The sequence below is a fragment of the Nipponia nippon genome, unplaced genomic scaffold (genome assembly GCF_047370975.1).
Source record: "Nipponia nippon isolate SJK-2023a ecotype South Korea unplaced genomic scaffold, ASM4737097v1 scaffold_8, whole genome shotgun sequence".
Taxonomy (NCBI): Eukaryota; Metazoa; Chordata; class Aves; order Pelecaniformes; family Threskiornithidae; genus Nipponia; species Nipponia nippon.
Window position 1 is genome coordinate 45,880,984 of NW_028262402.1, and position 17,866 is coordinate 45,898,849.

The 17,866-nt window shown below is 42.0% G+C and overlaps 1 protein-coding gene across 1 annotated transcript; it reads right to left on the reverse strand.

The window, feature by feature from the left end:
* Positions 1-7,392: 7,392 nt before the first annotated feature.
* On the reverse strand, positions 7,393-16,106 carry LOC104021399 (monocarboxylate transporter 13). Its single transcript, XM_009474949.2, has 4 exons — positions 15,905-16,106; positions 11,920-12,063; positions 9,979-10,785; positions 7,393-8,117 (listed from the first exon to the last, which is right to left on the reverse strand). Exons 1-4 carry the CDS (start codon positions 16,104-16,106, stop codon positions 7,891-7,893), a joined length of 1,380 nt encoding a protein of 459 aa, XP_009473224.2. The 3' UTR covers positions 7,393-7,890.
* Between the last annotated feature and the right edge of the window lie 1,760 nt (positions 16,107-17,866).

Here is a 17,866-nt window from a genome sequence, read left to right on the forward strand (position 1 = left end):
GCTATTTCTGATACAAGCCAGGATGCTATTGGATTTCTTGGCCACCTGGGCACACTGATGGCTCATGTTCAGCCGGCTGTCAACCAACACCCCCAGGTCCTTTTCTGCCAGGCAGCTCTCCAGCCACTCCTCCCCAAGCCTGTAGCGTTGCATGGGGTTGTTGTGACCGAAGTGCAGGACCTGGCACTGAGCCTTGTTGAACCTCATATAGTTGGCCCCAGCCCATTGATCCAGCCTGTCCAGGTCCCTCTGTAGGGCCTTCCTGCCCTCCAGCAGATCAACACTCCCACTCAACTTGGTGTCATCTGCAAACTTAGTGAGGGTGCACTCGATCCCCTCGTCCAGATCATCGATAAAGATATTAAACAGAACTGGCCCCAGTACTGAGCCCTGGGGAGCACCACTTGTGACCGGCCGCCAACTGGATTTAACTCCATTCACCACCACTCTTTGGGCCTGGCCATCCAGCCAGTTTTTTACCCAGCAAAGAGTACGCCCATCCAAGCCGTGAGCAGCCAGTTTCTTCAGGAGAGTGCTGTGGGAAACGGTGTCAAAGGCCTTACTAAAGTCCAAGTAGACAACATCCACAGCCTTTCCCTCATCCACTGTGGGTCACCTTGTCATAGAAGGAGATCAGGTTGGTCAAGTAGGACCTGCCTTTCATAAACCCATGCTGACTGTGCCTGATCCCCTGGTTGTCCTGTACGTGCCACATGATGGCACTCACGATGATCTGCTCCACAACCTTCCCCGGCACTGAGGTCAGGCTGACAGGCCTGTAGTTCCCTGGATCCTCCTTCTGGCCCTTTTTGTAGATGGGCATCACATTTGCTAACTTCCAGTCAACAGGGACCTCCCTGGTTAGCCAGGACTGCTGATAGATGATGGAAAGTGGCTTGGTCAGCACTTCTACCATCTCCATCAGTACCCTTGGGTGGATCCCATCCAGCCCCATAGACTTGTGTGTGTCTACATGTTGTAGCAGTTCACTAACCATTTCCCCTTGGATTACGGGGGCTTCATTCTGGTCCTCATCCCTGTCTTCTAGCTCAGGGGGCTGGGTACCCCAAGAACAACTGGTCTGACTATTAAAGATTGAGGCAGAGAAGGCATTAAGTACCTCAGCCTTTTCCTTGTCCTCTGTCACTGTGTTTTCCCCCACATCCAGTAAAGGATGGAGATTCACCTTAGCCCTCCTTTTGTTGCTAACGTATTTGTAGAAACATATTTTGTTGTCCTTTACAGCAGTAACCAGTTTATGTTCCAGCTGGGCTTTGGCCCTTCTAATCCTCTCCCTGCATAACCTCACAACATCCTTGTAGTCCTTCTGAGTTGCCTGCCCCTTCGTCCAAAGGTTGTAAACTCTCCTTTTATTCCTGAGTTCCAGCTGAAGCCCTCTGTTCAGCCAGGCTGGTCTTCTCCCCTGCTGGCTTGTCTTTCGGCACATGGGGACGGGCTGCTCCTGCGCCTTTAAGATTCCCTTCCTGAAGGATGTCCAGCCTGCCTGGACTCCTTTGCCCTTCAGGACTGCCTCCCAAGGGAGTCTGTCAACCAGGCTCCCGACCAGGTCAAAGTTTGCCCTCCAAAAGTCCAAGGTGACAGTTCTGCTGATACCCCTCCTTACTTCTCCAGGAACTGAAAACTCTGTCATTTTGTGGTCGCTGTGCCCAAGATGGCCTCCACCTGTCCCATCACCCACAAGTCCTTCTCTGTTCACAGAGAAGAGGTCCAGCGGGGTGCCTTCCCTAGTTGGCTCCCTCACCAGCTGCATCAGGCAGTTCTCTTCCACACACTCCAGGAACCTCCTAGACTGTCTCCTCTCTGCTGTATTGTATCTCCAGCAGGCATCTTGTAAGTTGAAGTCCCCCACGAGAACAAGGGCTAGCGATTGTGAGACTTCTCCCAGCTGCTTACAGAATACTTCGTCCGCCTCTTCATCCTGGTTGGGTGGTTTATAACAGATTCCCACCATGATATCTGCCTTGTTGGCCTTCCCCCTCATTCTTACCCATAAACACTCAACCCTATCATCACCATTGTTAAGCTCTAGACAATAAAAACATTCCCTAACGTACAGTGCTACCCCACTGCGTCTCCTTCCTTGCCTATCCCTTCTGAAGAGTTTACAGCCATCCACTGCAGCACTCCAGTTGTGCGAGTCATTCCACCATGTTTCCATGATGGCAACTATGTCAGTTTTCCTGCTGCACAGCGGCTTCCAGCTCCTCCTGTTTGTTGCCCGTGTTGGCGTAGATGCACTTCAGTTGGGCTGTTGATCCTGCCACCTTTTTGGGGGGAGAAGCCCTAGTTCCTATGTGAATATTCTCAGGTGCTTCCGTGGTTTCTAACACATCCATAGCCCTTCCATCTTTGCTGCCACATGGATCTCCATATCCTGCCTCCACTGAGATGGCAGACCAAAGGACCTTGCTAGAACATCGTGCCTCAAATGTTGGTGTGCTGCCCCCAGGCTTATCTCTAGCAAGCCTGGTTTTACCCCTTTCCCCCTTCCAATCTAGTTTAAAGCTCTTTCAATGAGCCCTGCTAACTCCTGTGCTAGGATCCTTTTCCCCCTTTGAGAGAGGTATAGCCTGTCTGTCGCCAGCAGGCCTGGTGACGTGTAAACCGACCTGTGATCAAAAAACCTGAAATCTTGCCGGAGACACCAGGCTCGAAGCCAGGTATTGATTCGCTGGGTCTTCCTGCATCTTTCCTTATCATTCCCTGCAACAGGAAGGATAGAGAACACTACTTGTGCTCCTGATCCCTTAACCAGACCTCTCAAGGCCCTGAATTGCCTAATTATGGTAAAAATCTGATCTTTCTTTGGATATTTTTCCATGGTGGTGCCCAGTGACATGACCAGAGGCAGTGGGCACAGACTGAAACACAGGAGGTTCCCTCTGAACATCAGGAAACACTTTTTTACAGTGATGGTGGCTGAGCCCTGGCACAGGTTGCCCAGAGCAGTTGTGGAGTCTTCCTTCTTGGAGATATTCAAAAGCTGTCTGGGCACGGTCCTGGGCAACCAGCTCTAGGTAGCCCTGCTGGAGCAGGGGATTAGACCAGATGACCTCCAGAGGTCCCTGCCAACCTCAGCCATTCTGTGATTAACACCAGAAAGATGTAATTGTTTTTGCTAGACCCATTAAAGTTTGAAAAAACACATTTTTTGTGGAGGGAAAAATAAAGGGAGGAAGAAGAATGAACATTAGTGAGGAGCATAAACTTGCTCATTTGGCCAAATGGTTCAGTGTTTCTCTTATTAACTCTTATATTATTCCGGATGAATTCAATGGGAGTTTCAAAGGTGAAAGAGATGTAAGGAAAATTTCTGTAGATACTTATGTGTGTAAAACAGTAAGTGTGCGCTATCACAGTCTATCAAGTTCCCAAGCAGCATGCCAGCCCTTGTGCAGTACTCTGAAAATGTCATAGAGCTCATTATCAAATCATGTGTTTTCCTGTAGAAAACCTTCACTTCTGGGAGAAGATGATAACTGAAGGGTACTGTTTGTTCTTGTCAGAATCAAACCTGATTTTCACTGAAAATCCATGTGACACCAAAATGAGTCTCTGCCCATTCCTTACCTCCAGCAGTGTGGTGAGCAAAATGTCAACTGATTGAACATTTTGAATGTCCAGTGTTCTGAATGAATCTCTTATTAATAGTATAACAAGGAAGGGAAGAAAAGAACAACTTTGTCATGGATCTGTCATGCCATCTGGTATATAAATGCACAATGCTGGTATTGAGGAACTGGATGGATGAGAAGGTGAAACACCATGTCCTGGTTCTGATCTCAGGTTTTTTACAAAATCTTGTTTCTCTGGGGTGGTGCTGCTAACTCCGTCAATGTAAAGTCACTGGAATTGATGTATGGATTCCACAGGTGTTACGTTTTTAAAGATAACATTTCAGGAAGAGAAGAGGATGGAAGAGGAGAAGTACTTAAGAGAAGCCCCACAGCAACCCAGGCCTTTTGTGATAGCCAGCAACCTGTGGCAAGCCTAGGACACTGATGAATCTTGATGATAGGTATGAAATGAATGCTTCTAGTGTAACTGAAAATAACATGCTTAACCTTTTAAAAACAATAGCAGTTGTTTTTATGCATTGACAGTGTGATTCCATCTTTCTAGGACAAGATCCTGGGATTTTTATTCATTTGTTTATTTCCCTTAATTGATAATCTTTATTTTTCTCTGGCGTTTGACGCTTCCTACAGCAGACAGAGCAAAGAAATGTAAGTACCTTGACACCTGATTTAGTAAAGGTTTTAGTTTTGAGTTTTATGGGAATTTCAGTGCAAATTCTCAAGTATTGCAGTGCTAAATCTATATTAACAGTAACATAGTACAGTAAGACTGAATAAGAAGATTATACCCCTTTCAGGTGGTGCTGAGGATCCTCATCTCTCCATGGTTTGGGGATTTACTTTGAAGTAGGTATTATCTGGATTCCAGAGCCACTGTAGGCCTGATTTGGAACTTTTTGAAAAGAAGCTATTCCTCAAATTGCTGCTACCTCAACTGCAGACACCGCCAGGATGCAACGTGTTGTCCTGTAGACTGCCTTGCACAGACACCATTAATAATGTTGTCATCCTGAAAGCCTGGTTCGTGAAAGTAAGTTCCTCCTCAAGTAATTTCAAAGTGAAACTGTGGTCCTTAGTGTCAGACCCATCACCCTCTGCTCCTTCTCTCAACAACGTACAGTACAGGAGTGGTAGTCTTAATCCTGTAGTAGCTATGCCAAGAGAATGCCATGAATGCAGTGGTGTCTGCACCTCGTTTTTCCAAAGAAAAAACATTGGATAACTTTCTGGCAGTGTTTTTCTTTGCTCCTGCTTTGCTCGTGGTTGACTGGAGGTTCTGAGCCCAGGGCATTTTTCAGATTTACGGGACTTTCTCTATGAGGTGCAGGATGACCAACCATGGGTGAAAACTTTTTGGATGCAGTTGGACACTATCAAGGTGAGGCAGAGTTATGACTTTCCTTGCATGTAATTTCAGGAGGCCATACCTGGATTCAAGAGAATGATGGTACTTTCTAAAGCCTCACAGTCCTGTTTCCACCAGAGAGTGGCTAACTGGTTTGGGGTGAGAAACTCTTTGCAGGTGAGCTGCTGATTTAAGTCTCTGAGGCCATCTCAGAAACTCTTTGTTTGAAGAAAGTGAATATAGGCAACACTGACAACATCATTAGCCACTTGGAACAAAACAGCCCTTTGCAAGTGATCCCTGCAGTAATAGTCCAGTGAAACTTAACTGGGAATATTGCTGCTAAAGCCAAAGTAAAAGCAGTCCCAAAATTAATACAAACACTTGGTACTTTTTCTGTGCTATTAAACAGATACGTAGTCATGAGCTGACAGAGTGTCCAGGTGACTAATACTATTCAGTGCATTTGGCAAAAAAAATAAAAGAACAACTTCTCATATCTCCCTTCACAGGGTCACAGGATCCTGTTCAGGCTAGTGGGGGCCTGGGGAGGTCTCCAGCCCCTGCCCAGAGCAGAGCCAGTTCTGGGCTGCTCAGGGTTTCACCCAGTCGGGGCATGAAACCCTCAAGAATGGAGACAGCCCAACCTCCCTGAGCCCCGGCTCCACCGCTGGCTTGTCCTCATGGCTCCAACCTGAGCCTCATGTTTCAGCTTGTGCCACTGCCTCTGTCCGTCCTGCCATGCGCCACTGTGAAGAGCCCTGTTGCGTCTCCTCCATTGCTCCTGTCAGTGCCAGGGGTGCTGTTGGGTGCCCCCAAAGCTGCCCTTTGTCCTGGCTGAACCAGCCCCGGTCCTGCAGCCTCTCAGTGGCCCTCTGCTGAACTCTGTCATGTTTATCAACTGCTTTCCTGTACTTGGTGTCCCAAAATGGATGCACAACTGTGGAGCGGAGGGGAATAATCACCTCTCTTGATCTACTGTCTGTGCCCCTGTTCATACATGCCAGGATGCCACTAGCCTTCTTTACTGCCTGTGTTAGATGTCAGGACATATCAAAATACAGAAATCAGTGACTGAGCTTGTAAATAAAATATAGAATTTTAATAGAAAGTCAGAGGTGGAAACTGCATCTATTAAGCATCCCTCCATTCCTTCCCCCTCCAACAATTCCCCTTCCTTTCATTTTATAAAATGAAGAGTTATTTTAAATATTGGAACACTGCAGAAGACTGAAGAATAATACTTTCTAGAAAAATCTAAGTTTTTCAATTGACATGATTGAAAAATGTTTTGTCAGAAATTTCAGGGCCTTGCTACAAGACTTTGCTCACCCAGCTGTGTTTCTTCCAATGTGTGTTCTGCAATCCAGCCCTCACAGATAGTTGATTTATTAGTGGTTCAGCTAATTTCTTGTAAGTTAAATTAAATTTTTGAAATAATTGTTACTTTTATAAGACAAGAAATAATTATTTTAGATGAGTGATTTATGTTAAACTTGGCTTCACAGATAAAGTGTTTCAATAGTAAAAATTTCTGAAGTTCGTAACTAGGGCAGCTATGACATTTGTAATAGTTTCAAAGCTTTTAAGTGCTATGGTTTTTATTTTTACTATTTCTTTTTAAATGTGATGCAGCCCTCCCTCCCTTCTTTTGTGTTCTCTCTTCCACCTGATAAAATAACAGAACCCCAAAAAAAGTGATTTGGATACAGACTCTTTTTATTCCCATAAATTGAATATTTGCTCAAAGACCCTCAGGATAGTTGAAATGTGGAACTAAAGAGGACCTCAGGTCAAGTCATCGAGTCCGTCCCACTGTTCTGAAGCACAACTGAATATATTTAGAATCTCCCTCATGTCTTATCTATTCTCTGATATCTCTGTTTTCATATTCTCCCTGTAGTCTGTTTCTATGCTTAACAGGCTACAATGAAGGTTTTTCCCCATTACATAACTCTGCCTTACTGCAAATTGTATCAATTACTAATTGCTTTAACAAGGAAAGGAATTAATTGTGTCTTCTTTACCTTAACCTATTATGGATTTAAAGTCTGTTCCCATGCTCTGTACAACCTTTCATCTTCTAAACCAGACAAACTTTATTTCATTTCTTACACTTTTTCTTTAGGCGGTGCTTTCTTAACCTTTCTCATTCTCGTTCCACTTAATTTTTTCCAACTTATGTACCTCTTCCAGTTAATGCCTTAGAAGCATCATTATCTCCTTTATCTTACCACAGCACAAAAAGACATTTACTATTTTTAACATAGGGTTGCATTTGGGATTCTTACTTGGTTTGAAGTCCACTGTAGCCTTAGGTCTATCTCTGTTATTCATCAATCCTTCTCCATTTTATGTGTGTGTATTTTGCTTTTTACTTCTGATATTTAGGAATCCATTTCTCTCTACTGAATTCTATTATTCATGTAACTTACCCCATTTGTCAGGTTTATTTATTTATCAGATTCCAGCCCTGCTCTGTAGAGTACCTGCAAACCCTTTAGCTCAACACTATATTAATGTACTCTTGCTTTCACATCCAACTTGTTTACTGAAAATACTGAACACTACTTCCCCAAGCTAAACGCCTGTGAGCTGATGCCTCTTCCTATTTGATAGTGATGGCTGCAGTCTGTATTTGGAGGGAGGGTTTCTATTTGCTGCACACACGCTTCATGGTAATTTCATTTAGACCACAGTTTCCCTAGTTTGCTTATCACGGCCCTGTGGGACTGTGTTGAAGACTTGTATAGTCAAAATGAATCTTCAACATCAAATGTGAAAATGGTTACTGGTGTGGTTTGCTTGTAAACCAACAACTTTCTTCCTCAGTTTCAAACATTCCTATCCAAAACTTCCATCATTTTATAAATCCTACTAGTATTGAGTCTGGAGAAAATAAAACACTTCCATATGTCCTGAAATGCTGTAAGATGTCCAATGTAGTCACACCACTACATCATGTTCTCGATACCTTCTGTTTTGAAGTTTCAGGGGATGGAGGGAAGGGTAGGGTAATGTTGACTTTTCTGGTTTAGTATTAGTCTGGCTTCCTCTTTCTTTTCTCTGTTGGAATTGATCTAAAGTAACTAAAAATCCAGCTGACAGGACAAGAGTGGCTCCTGCCATGTAGAAGCCTGCTCTGTAATCACCAGCCATGTCCACAATCAGACCTAGAAAGAAACAAATGACAGCAATGTGATTGATAGAAAGCAGGCTAACGTGAATTAGCTCAGCAGTCTCAACATATACTTTCAGAAAGGGAGTATGCTGGCTACATACCTGTCTTGGAGCTTTCTACATCATGAGTGCATGGAACATCACCCCATTATAGCATTTTAAAATTTGAAACAAAATTCACATCTCGTTTACTTTGCATATGTGAATTGCTAGTAAAACAAAATGCTATGCAGTTTGAAGCACTTTCCAACCTAAAACATGGCAGACAATGAAGGTAATGGCAGACAAAAACCAAATCATGCAGCTTTGTATCTGAGTAGCCCCACGTTCTGTGGTGTAGCTGCCATTAGTTGCTGTAATTTGGACCATAACCGTACAGCACAAGAGAGTTTAAATAAGGAAAGGAGAGGCCTCTGCTGGAGACACAGTTGGAGACATTGCCTGCAGTGTTATGGGCTTTCCTGCTCATCATTTACAAAGAGTCACAGATGTTAACAAAAAGACCCTGGTTTTTAGGTAGCTTTAAGCCAACCAAAATACCTAATGCCATTATGTACCGTACTGAAAGAACAGTAGTATAGTAGCAGTACTGCAGCAGTATATGTGGTAGTATCGGCTGCTCTGTGGGTACAAGGGCAGGTTCATTTGTGGGCTGATGAAGGCTGCTTGCTTGGTCTCCCATTGGAAAGTTTGTCCACATTTAGTGTACTCTCTAGCCATCGTTCCAATCTAACATCAGCCCTGTTAGGCTAAGGAACTCTGAATCCAGACCTTTTAGATTTTACTCTTAAAGTAGGAGAGGAGAGCTCCAGAAGCACTTAGTGTTCCCTCCTCTTCCATACCTTTTTTTTAGCTTACTGTATATACACAAAGGGGTCGCACTGATCTCCAGGTAATCAGCACTAGTGACCAGCCACTATGTAAGTGTCTCGTTAACTTTGTATTTTATTCAGATCTTCTCAAGATACTTTTGCTACTGTTCTGACTCAAATTCTCTATAAATCTTCCTGGTTCCTATATTTTCAAAAGTGAATTAAAATGTTCCAGTATTCAGTCTGACCCATTTGTAACCTATTAGTGGTGTTATCACCACAAAAGTCACTGTAGTGTGTGAGCAGTGGTCTTTGGATGAGGACTCAGATCTGCATTTTACAAGCCACAATGGTCATTTTTCTGCCATGTCACCTTGTAAAGTCCCTACAACTTGCAGCTTGTTTGTCTTGCGTTTTTCCAAGATGACTTTGTCTCATTGCCAGCCCATAAATCTGTGTGCTGTCTCATTGTCTGCTCTCTCTTCCCACTGTTTTTATGTGTTGCCTCCCCCATTTATTATAGCGGTTAGCTCAAATGCTGTCTGAAAACAGCAGGCATCTCTGTGAATATTTCCTTGAGGTTCACGTAGCCAAATGTTTCAAGCTGTTCATTTTGACCTTCTGTAGAAACCCTCCCAACAATACCAGCATTTATGCAACATCACTAGTGTCAAATTTCAGTTTCTTCTCTGAAAGTATGGATCTGCTGCTTGTCCCAAAGGTACACTTTCGTAGCAAGGCAGTGGGAGTCCATCAGGTGGGATTCTGTGGGATTCACAAAGCAGGAACACCACCATGCAATCCCTGCCATTCTTCCCTGCTTTCATGTTGAACAGCCATCTCTAAAACCACAGAGAAGAGAGGGAGCAAGATATTTTGGAGAGGAATTAAACTGACTCTCTGTTTTTATATACTCCTTGGTCCAGATACCCCTGAGCTAAAAAAGGGGGAAATTTGGGTCCAGATCCAGGTTTTTTAGTTCGGGTTACCATTCCCCTTTCTTCTTGTAAACTATATTTGGCAAAGTATCATCTTAACTTACCAGCAAGAGGAGGCCCCACAAAACCTCCAGTGCTTCGAATGAGCATGAAAAGCCCTAGAGCACTGTCAAAATCTGGCATGCCTACAACATCAGCTAGCACTGTAATGTGAACAGCGACCGTTGTGCCAAAGAAGAATCCATAGAAGCCAGTGAATATTGCCAAGGACAGGTAATTGTTAGCCAGTGGCAACAGCATCAGGGAAGTACTGATCAGTGTAATTGTCATTGTCAGCAAATGAACAGTTTTGGTAACGTGCAGATTGGCATACCAGCCACATAGCAGTCTGCCTGCAAAGTCCACCATAGCCAAAATAGACAGGAGGGATGCAGTCCACGATTCATCTATGCCCAGGCTGTAGCTAAGTGGAACTAAAAATAACGGAGGAACAAAAAAACTCATAGCAGCTAATATACCAAAAACAGCATAAAGTACAAACTCTGGCCGCTTCACAAGCATCCAATTGAAGGTTTTGTGTGTGATGGGAGACTCATCTTCTTTGTCTGTCCTAGATGTACCATTGCCAGGTGGTGTCTCAGTTTCAGAATGGTTAGCCTCAAGGAGGCAACTGCTTGCCAGGGGTCGCATCAGTACTCCACAGACACAAATATTGAGTTGGATGCCGCCTATGATCAAGAGGGCACCTTTCCATCCATATTGACTAATCAACCACTGGAAAAATGGCCCAAACGTGAATGCAAAAGCACATTCTCCAGCACTGGCAATAGCATTGGCCAAAGCTCTTTTCTTGGAGAAATAATGGCTAACAATACTAATGGCTGGTGTCCATGAAAAGGAAATCCCAAGTCCTGAAAAACACCAATACAGATAGCACCAATTAGACACTATTGAGGTATTTTGTGAAGGTGGAAAATAAAGCAGTCAGTAGTAGTAGATTTGCAAAGTTAAAAACTGGCAAAAGAAAAACATTTTTGTTCCTAGCAGAAGCATGAGCTCAGCCACACTATGTGTAAGAGTATATTTGTGGTGTATGTTCTGTAAGAATAAGTTGTATGTTCAAACAAAAAGGCAGAAGTATGAAGTATACACTATTATATCATCACTGTAAAAAAAAAAAAAAAAAAAAGTTGGTTTGACAGTTTGTCACTGGGTGAGAAATCATATGGCCATGTGGTAGAAACTAGACAGATCTCAGAGTGTCCATGCTGTCCTAATTAAGGCTGATACTAGATCAGATTGCTGGGTTAAGCTGAGCTGTGTTCAGGGTAGAAAGTGAGGGAGGACATGAAGAAAGCTGGTGTATTACCTCTATTTGTTCTTCATTTTCTTGCCTGACTGCTTTGAGCAGGCTTCAAACCTGCTCTAACTTACAGTGATTTTAATGGCTCCCTAGAAACTATTTGGCAGCCCACAACTGCCAAAGGGCTCAAATTCCAGACATTTTCTCAGGCATCCAGCATGGAACTGGGAATGGCTTATTTTATTCCCTGCCAGCGTCGCTTCCTGTTCCAGGAAAACCTGCTAGCTGTTGGAGACAACTTTCTGGCCTGTTTTCACCTGGAGTAAAGCAAAGGATTGGAATAAGCCCGGGCCTGTGTTCAAAATATAAGATTATTTGATAGCAAGTACAAAATTTGGGATGTCTACCTCCTTGTACTTCAGCACCCTTTAGGTTCTTTAAACCTTCACAGAGCTCTTGGCTCTGAGCAAAAAATAAACCACTTTTCATTTTTTGGTTGCATATAATTTGCAGGTGAAAATTACTATCATCTAACTATTCACCTTCTTTGTCATTGCAGGTTTCTAGCACAAATTCTAACTTCCAGAGTGGGACATGAGGGAACTGACCTTTAAAGAGGGTTGCTGGTTCTAGTTGCTCATAAAATCAAAACAGAAATCAGATTTTAAAACTCTACCATTATCACCCTCAAATAAGGGCTGAGTTGCTGGTGAAAGAAATCCATAAAGCCATAAAGTCATACCCTGCAGGAAGCCAGTTGTTGCATACATCCAGACCATGCTGAGTCCAAGAAATCCCAGTGCCATTCCTGAAAAAGCCAGGAGTCCTCCAGTGATCACAACTGCCCGATGGGTGTACCGTACACATAGTGAGCTGGCAACAGGGGCTGGATCAGCAGCAAAATAAGAGAAAGATAAATATATTAGGAACATTAAGCTGACCAACAGACCAAACAATCAAATAAAGCATTTGGAGGAGAAATACCCTTATAATGCTTGTCTCAAACAGCCTGAATTCTGCTGGACAAGGGGGCCAATTGAGATTTTAAAATTGGATCCTTGCTGATAGGGAAATGACTGTCCTTGCAGCACAGATTTTAAAATATATTAAAAATATGTGGACTTTTTTAAAGGGAAAGAGCATTTCAGCACCTTCCTTGCAAAACAGTTCTACTGAATTTCATGTAAGGATGCAACTAACAACATGACAGAAATTCATGTAGCCTTTTAGCAGAAAGAGAAACCACAGCCATAGATTCTCTAGGTTAAGCTATAAAAATTGTATTCTTGCAAGTGTATTATTGATATGGCTGGCATGAAAACTTTCTGGAGAAAACTAATCTTTATCTTCTAGAGCTTTGTAAAATCATCTGTTCATGGATTTGCAAATGTTTTATAAAGGACCAAAAATTGAGGTTTATTTTGAGGTAATATTTTTCCAGGGAATTTGCAGTTCATTTCTTAAATTTTTATTTCAGTGGTAGTTTCTCTCAGCAGACTGCAGGAACTCTTCAACACATGAGGGCAAAGTTGCGCCAGGTACAGATCTGACTTGGTGCAGCAATTCCCAAAACCAAAGCACTGGTCTCCAGTCACTGTCTGAAAGCACCTGAAATGTTAGGGATATTTTTGCTTAAGTAAGGATCAGTTATATCGCCTGGCTGTTTTTCCATCAGCATCACAGAGTTAAGATCACGGCCATACCCATCATGGAAACGCATTCTGTTCTATGGGAACAGTTTCAAACCCCAGCTACAGGATTTTTTATAAATAACCATGGCCACTAGAGGGATCCCAAGTAACACCTGAGACCACCAGTCCTCAGTGGGGTTTCATAGTGCAAACAGGGAGTCGGCTCCCTACAATTTACTGATATTCTGGAAATCGGAGCTCGGGGATAAAATGAAATTCGGTTAACGAGGACCATGCTTATAAACTGAAATAAGTGGGGAGACAATGAAGAGAGGGCAGTCAGCAAGGCAAGTTTTATAGTAGTTTGCAGGGGCACGTTGTTGTACATTCACCTGTGTTAAGTAAGATAAGAAAGAAGAGAATTTGGCAGCTGGGACAAGTGAGATAAACCTGGCAGAGAGATATTAATGGCTGCAAAATCTGCAGGATGTACACTGTCTGACAGCAGGTAGCTGGCAGAAGTCCTACAAACCTCAAATGTCTCATCAGCATTTACAGCAAAATTACAATGATTTGATAAGCATGTAAAAATTATACTGGAATTCAGTCATGGTCTGTAAGATGTAGTGGAAGGGATGAGGCAGGATAAAGCATATACAGTTGGAGAGTCATACATATATGATGAACAAAAAAAGAGAAAAGTAGACTCAGGATAACAAGAGATCCACAGAAGTGCTTAAAGACAAGAAAAAGATCTGCAGCTGGCGGAGAAATACTACCAAAAAGCAGTTTTTTTTAATAGAGAATGAGGAGAATAAATAGGCAGAAACTGAATATGGGGGAGCAGGAGGAAGAAAGAAGCTAGCCACAGAACTGGAAACAGAGAAGATAGCCAGGGTCCAGAGTCTGAAAGGATAAAGGGCAATACACAGAAAACTTACAAGCAATGGAAAGGGATGATAAACACAGTGCAAAGAGAAAGGTGATGGGAGATGTACATCAGTACCAAGAGAAGGCCTATGTGTGTGATGAGGAGAATTCTTGCTGTGGTAAATTGAACAGCCTGTTGCAGGTGCAAACCCCAAAAGTAGAAGCACGTGCTCTCCTTCCACACAAGACACAGAGCTGCTGTTGAAAGGATCCAAATGGGAAAAATCAATAATTCACTGATCATCCTTCATACTGAGCCAAATGACACTGAAGGTTTCCCAGAGGAACATATTAAGAAAGACTAAGCCAGGCCAGGAAAGATGATCAAAGAACTGGAGGCTCAGATGATCTTCAGCAGAAAGTCTTCTGGTCCCTATAAATGAAGCAAAGGCAGGAGAAGATAAGGAAAATTACCTAGTGACCCGAGAGATTATGAACTGCTATACATAAGGGTTTTGGCACATTTGGCCATCAAGCTGTATTCACTGAAAGACGATTATTTTCATAGGATTTCAAAGGATGAAAAACAATTTCTGCTGAAAGTTATAGCTGCCGCCTTTGAAGTAGGCCAGCCTCACACCTGGCTACACAAATACAGTTTTGCTGGTTTATACTTAATATTATTACTTGATATGCTCTATCCTTGATACATTCCTATATAATGTAAACATATATTAAAAAACAAACAAACAAACAAAACAAACCAAAAAAACCTAACACAGGGCTTTGAGTTCTTTTATTCTCCCACGTTGGCTTCCTTTTTTCTCATTAAGTTCATATGCCTGAATGACAAAATATTATCACAATAGGTCAATGATAAGTCTAATTTGTAAGCCAAATTGATATATTACCATTTATTCATCTCCATAGTCTGTGAAGTAGGTGGAAAAGCAGGTTTTTCATTGATTTTTCAATTAATTATTTCTGTCAGAATGAAACAAGCTCTAATACTGCAAATCAAGTATAGCAGTTTATAGAACAGATAAAATCTTTTCAACTCATGACTTTTGCTTTATCTTTTTACTTTGACTTTGAATTACTGTTTTGCTCTTCTGAATACATTTTTCAAAGAAAGATCAGTTGCTCATGATCTTTGGAAGTACTGCAATTACAAGCAATAATACTAACAGGTGTGGACTGAGTAGGATGCATATAATTATATAGTGTCTATGCAATGAAGTGTCTTCACAAACAAAATTATGGTAGCATTTATTACGTAAGGGTAGTTACCTATTGCAACTCTGTATCTACATGAGAATATGTAGAGCAGACTTCACAAATTCTGTACAGTTCCTGCCTGCACATGTTTGGAATCCTCACCGTAATGGCAAAGGATCATCCAGTTTACAAGGGCCAAAGGACTCTGTAAACAACTAAGTTAAGAGTCAAATGAAGTATGTTTGATACTTTTCCCACCTTCGTTTGGTGAGATGTGGTATTTGACCTGATCCCATAGCTCATTGCCTTTGACTGGGATAGTTCACTCTCTCTTCCCTTACTCTCTGTTTGCATCGTCTTGTCTTCCTTATGCTCTCTGTGAGTGAATTGAAATTTTTTTTTCTTTTTAACTCAGTGAGTTTTCTGTTAGATCAAAGACTTGGAATCATTCTAAGGGGGAAAAAGGACAGCCAGAGCTGGCAATACATGGAAGAAAGGGGGATCTTGATGAAGACAAAAAGGAGAGGTGGGGGGAAAGCAGGACTGAGAGTCACCATTTTGGTAATAGATGGCTTATCTGTTAGGCAAGGTCACAGTCCTTATGTCTTAAAGTACTTTGAAAAAGTGACAGTCACTGTGAGATCAGTGAACTTGCACAAACTGGTTTAAGAGCCTGATCCAACAAGCTCTGCAGTTCTTAGGATTATGTCCAATGAGTTTGATTAAAAGCCTGTAGGAAAACTGAATCACGACTCTAGGTACATGGAGTTCTTTAAGGCAATCAGATTCCTGTGTATATACAGAGTCCTCATTCATTAACCCATTCCATGTCTCAGGCATGGAAACATTTTTATGAGAGGAAGCAAATGCCAATTTTCTGTAAAAACCGAAGGAGGAAGTATTGTTCTTACTTCTTTCCAGTTTTTGTGTTTTTTTAAGGAAGCTCTTCAAAATTTCTTGAGTAGGTAAGACATTAAAATAAAGTGCTAGAGGAGCACTTCTACCTACCTCCTAAATGAAAGATGGCAATAGTTACTGATGTGATCCAGGAAGTGGTGCTTGCAAGTTCATCAAAGTGCTGCTGGATTTCAACAAAGAACAGACCAAAAGTCTTGAGGACGGCAGCAGTGAGGCCCATCACCACGAAGGCTGACACTACCACAACCCATCCATAGCCACCATCTGGTGGATTGCTGTCTTTGGCCTGCATCTTTTCTAATTCGCAGATCTTCTCTCAGGTTTTTTTGCTGGGGTGGTAGTGATGGTGGTGAGGATTTTTAAAAGATCTGCAAATTAGCAGAAGGCCCAGTGTTAAAGAAATTAATTAAAAGATTCTAGGAATGGCTTACACAAGTAACTACCAAGTGAGAATACAATATGTGTTTCAGTGGTTTGATTGAAAATATTACCTGGGAAACAGATGCCCCAGGAGACAGAAGGCAGAGTAGAAAGGAAAACAAAGAAAGCAAAAAACAGAAGAAAAGAAAAATATTCAGGTAAGGAGGGTAGAAAAAAGAAGCATGCAGATATGAAAATAGGAGAGAAGATGATGGGAAAAGAGATGATGCAGACACTAAGATTTTCAAAGACAGGCCCAGGATCCTACCCATTCTAGTAACTTCAAGAACCTTATCCCACCCACTTTTCAAACCAATACATTATAGTAAACAATTAGAAGATCAAATGCCTGACAAGATACCATACTTTCTAACGTTCTCTGGGCATTGCAATAAACTTCACAAATTTCAAAGCCATCAAGGCTGCTGTTTGTACCCATTAGCCTCTTGTCATAATTGTGTGTATGGATAAAGCATAATTATATTCGCCAAGTTGCTCCTATGAGTGGTTTCACTAGAGAGACAGAATAAGAGGTAGAAAAAAAGAAAATATTCCTAACCTTAAAAGGGCAGGAAATCTGTCAGTTTCAATCTTCTGGGTATCCACATAAATGGAAATAAATGGAACCTACTTCACTTATCTGGAAGTCTGAACGTAGTGGACTTTCCATTCCTGAAATGGCAGCCTCTCAAAGAAAGATTTCACCTTCCACTTGGCAAATACCAAAATGACATTTTAAAACAAAAGAATTCAAGTTGAAGGTATTGACTATGGGATTCTCTCAACCTTGTTACTGTCTATTTAATATTGCATAAGTTCCAGGAATGCTGCAAACCTGCTTCTTCTGTTTGTGCTTTGTCTCTAAAATCCCACATGAAGTAGCAACTTCGACTAAAGAGCAGGAATGTATAAACTTAGCACTGTGTCTTGCTGTTGTTGTAAGCAATACTCAAATTCAGAACCATAACAATAATTTCTTAGTAATGCTAGTGGCAATAGGTCTTCTCCCTGTGTAAACAGGATGTGTGTAATCTCAAAAATGGTATTCAGCATGGCACTGGGGGTTACTCTGGTCTCTGAGGAGTATATTAGGGAACCAGTATTAGATATGGTACCGGACATCTGAACACTACCTGTACACTGTGAAACTTTGGAGCTCCCTGCCACATAATACGATGGATACTAAAACTTTACATGGAATTATTAGATAAATCTGTCCTGTACAAAACTATTGATGACTACCAAACACTTAAAAATGGTCCCTGGCTCAGGAAGTCTCCAAGCTGTAAGTAGTCAGAAACTGGGAAGTATCACTTTATTCTTAGTCTAGTCTTAATCTTAAACATCCCCTTGTGGTCTGAACCAATATAGCTGTTTTTATAGTGTGAGTAACTTGCAAGGACACTGCATAAGAATTTTAGGGTCCTCAACATCCGAGCATTTGTTAATATTCACGGCTCCAGCACTGCAAAGCATTTTTGCCAAAATGTGGCACATGCTTCCTTGTAAAGGCATCTTAATAGGCAAGCACGTCTTATTAAACACATAACTGAAAAAGCGTATTTCCCCTTAGAAGCTTTGTGACAAACTTGGAATAATCACACAGTTCATGAAGGACATAGGATCTGGCTG

Excerpts from the sequence above, each read along its gene's own strand:
- LOC104021399 (XM_009474949.2), bottom strand. The coding sequence starts at position 16,106 with ATGCAGGCCAAAGACAGCAATCCACCAGATGGTGGCTATGGATGGGTT. Across the intron at positions 12,064-15,904 it reads TGCCATCTTTCATTTAGGAG|CCCCTGTTGCCAGCTCACTA; the intron begins GTAGGTAGAAGT and ends CTGCTGATCCAG. Across the intron at positions 10,786-11,919 it reads AACAACTGGCTTCCTGCAGG|GACTTGGGATTTCCTTTTCA; the intron begins GTATGACTTTAT and ends GGTGTTTTTCAG.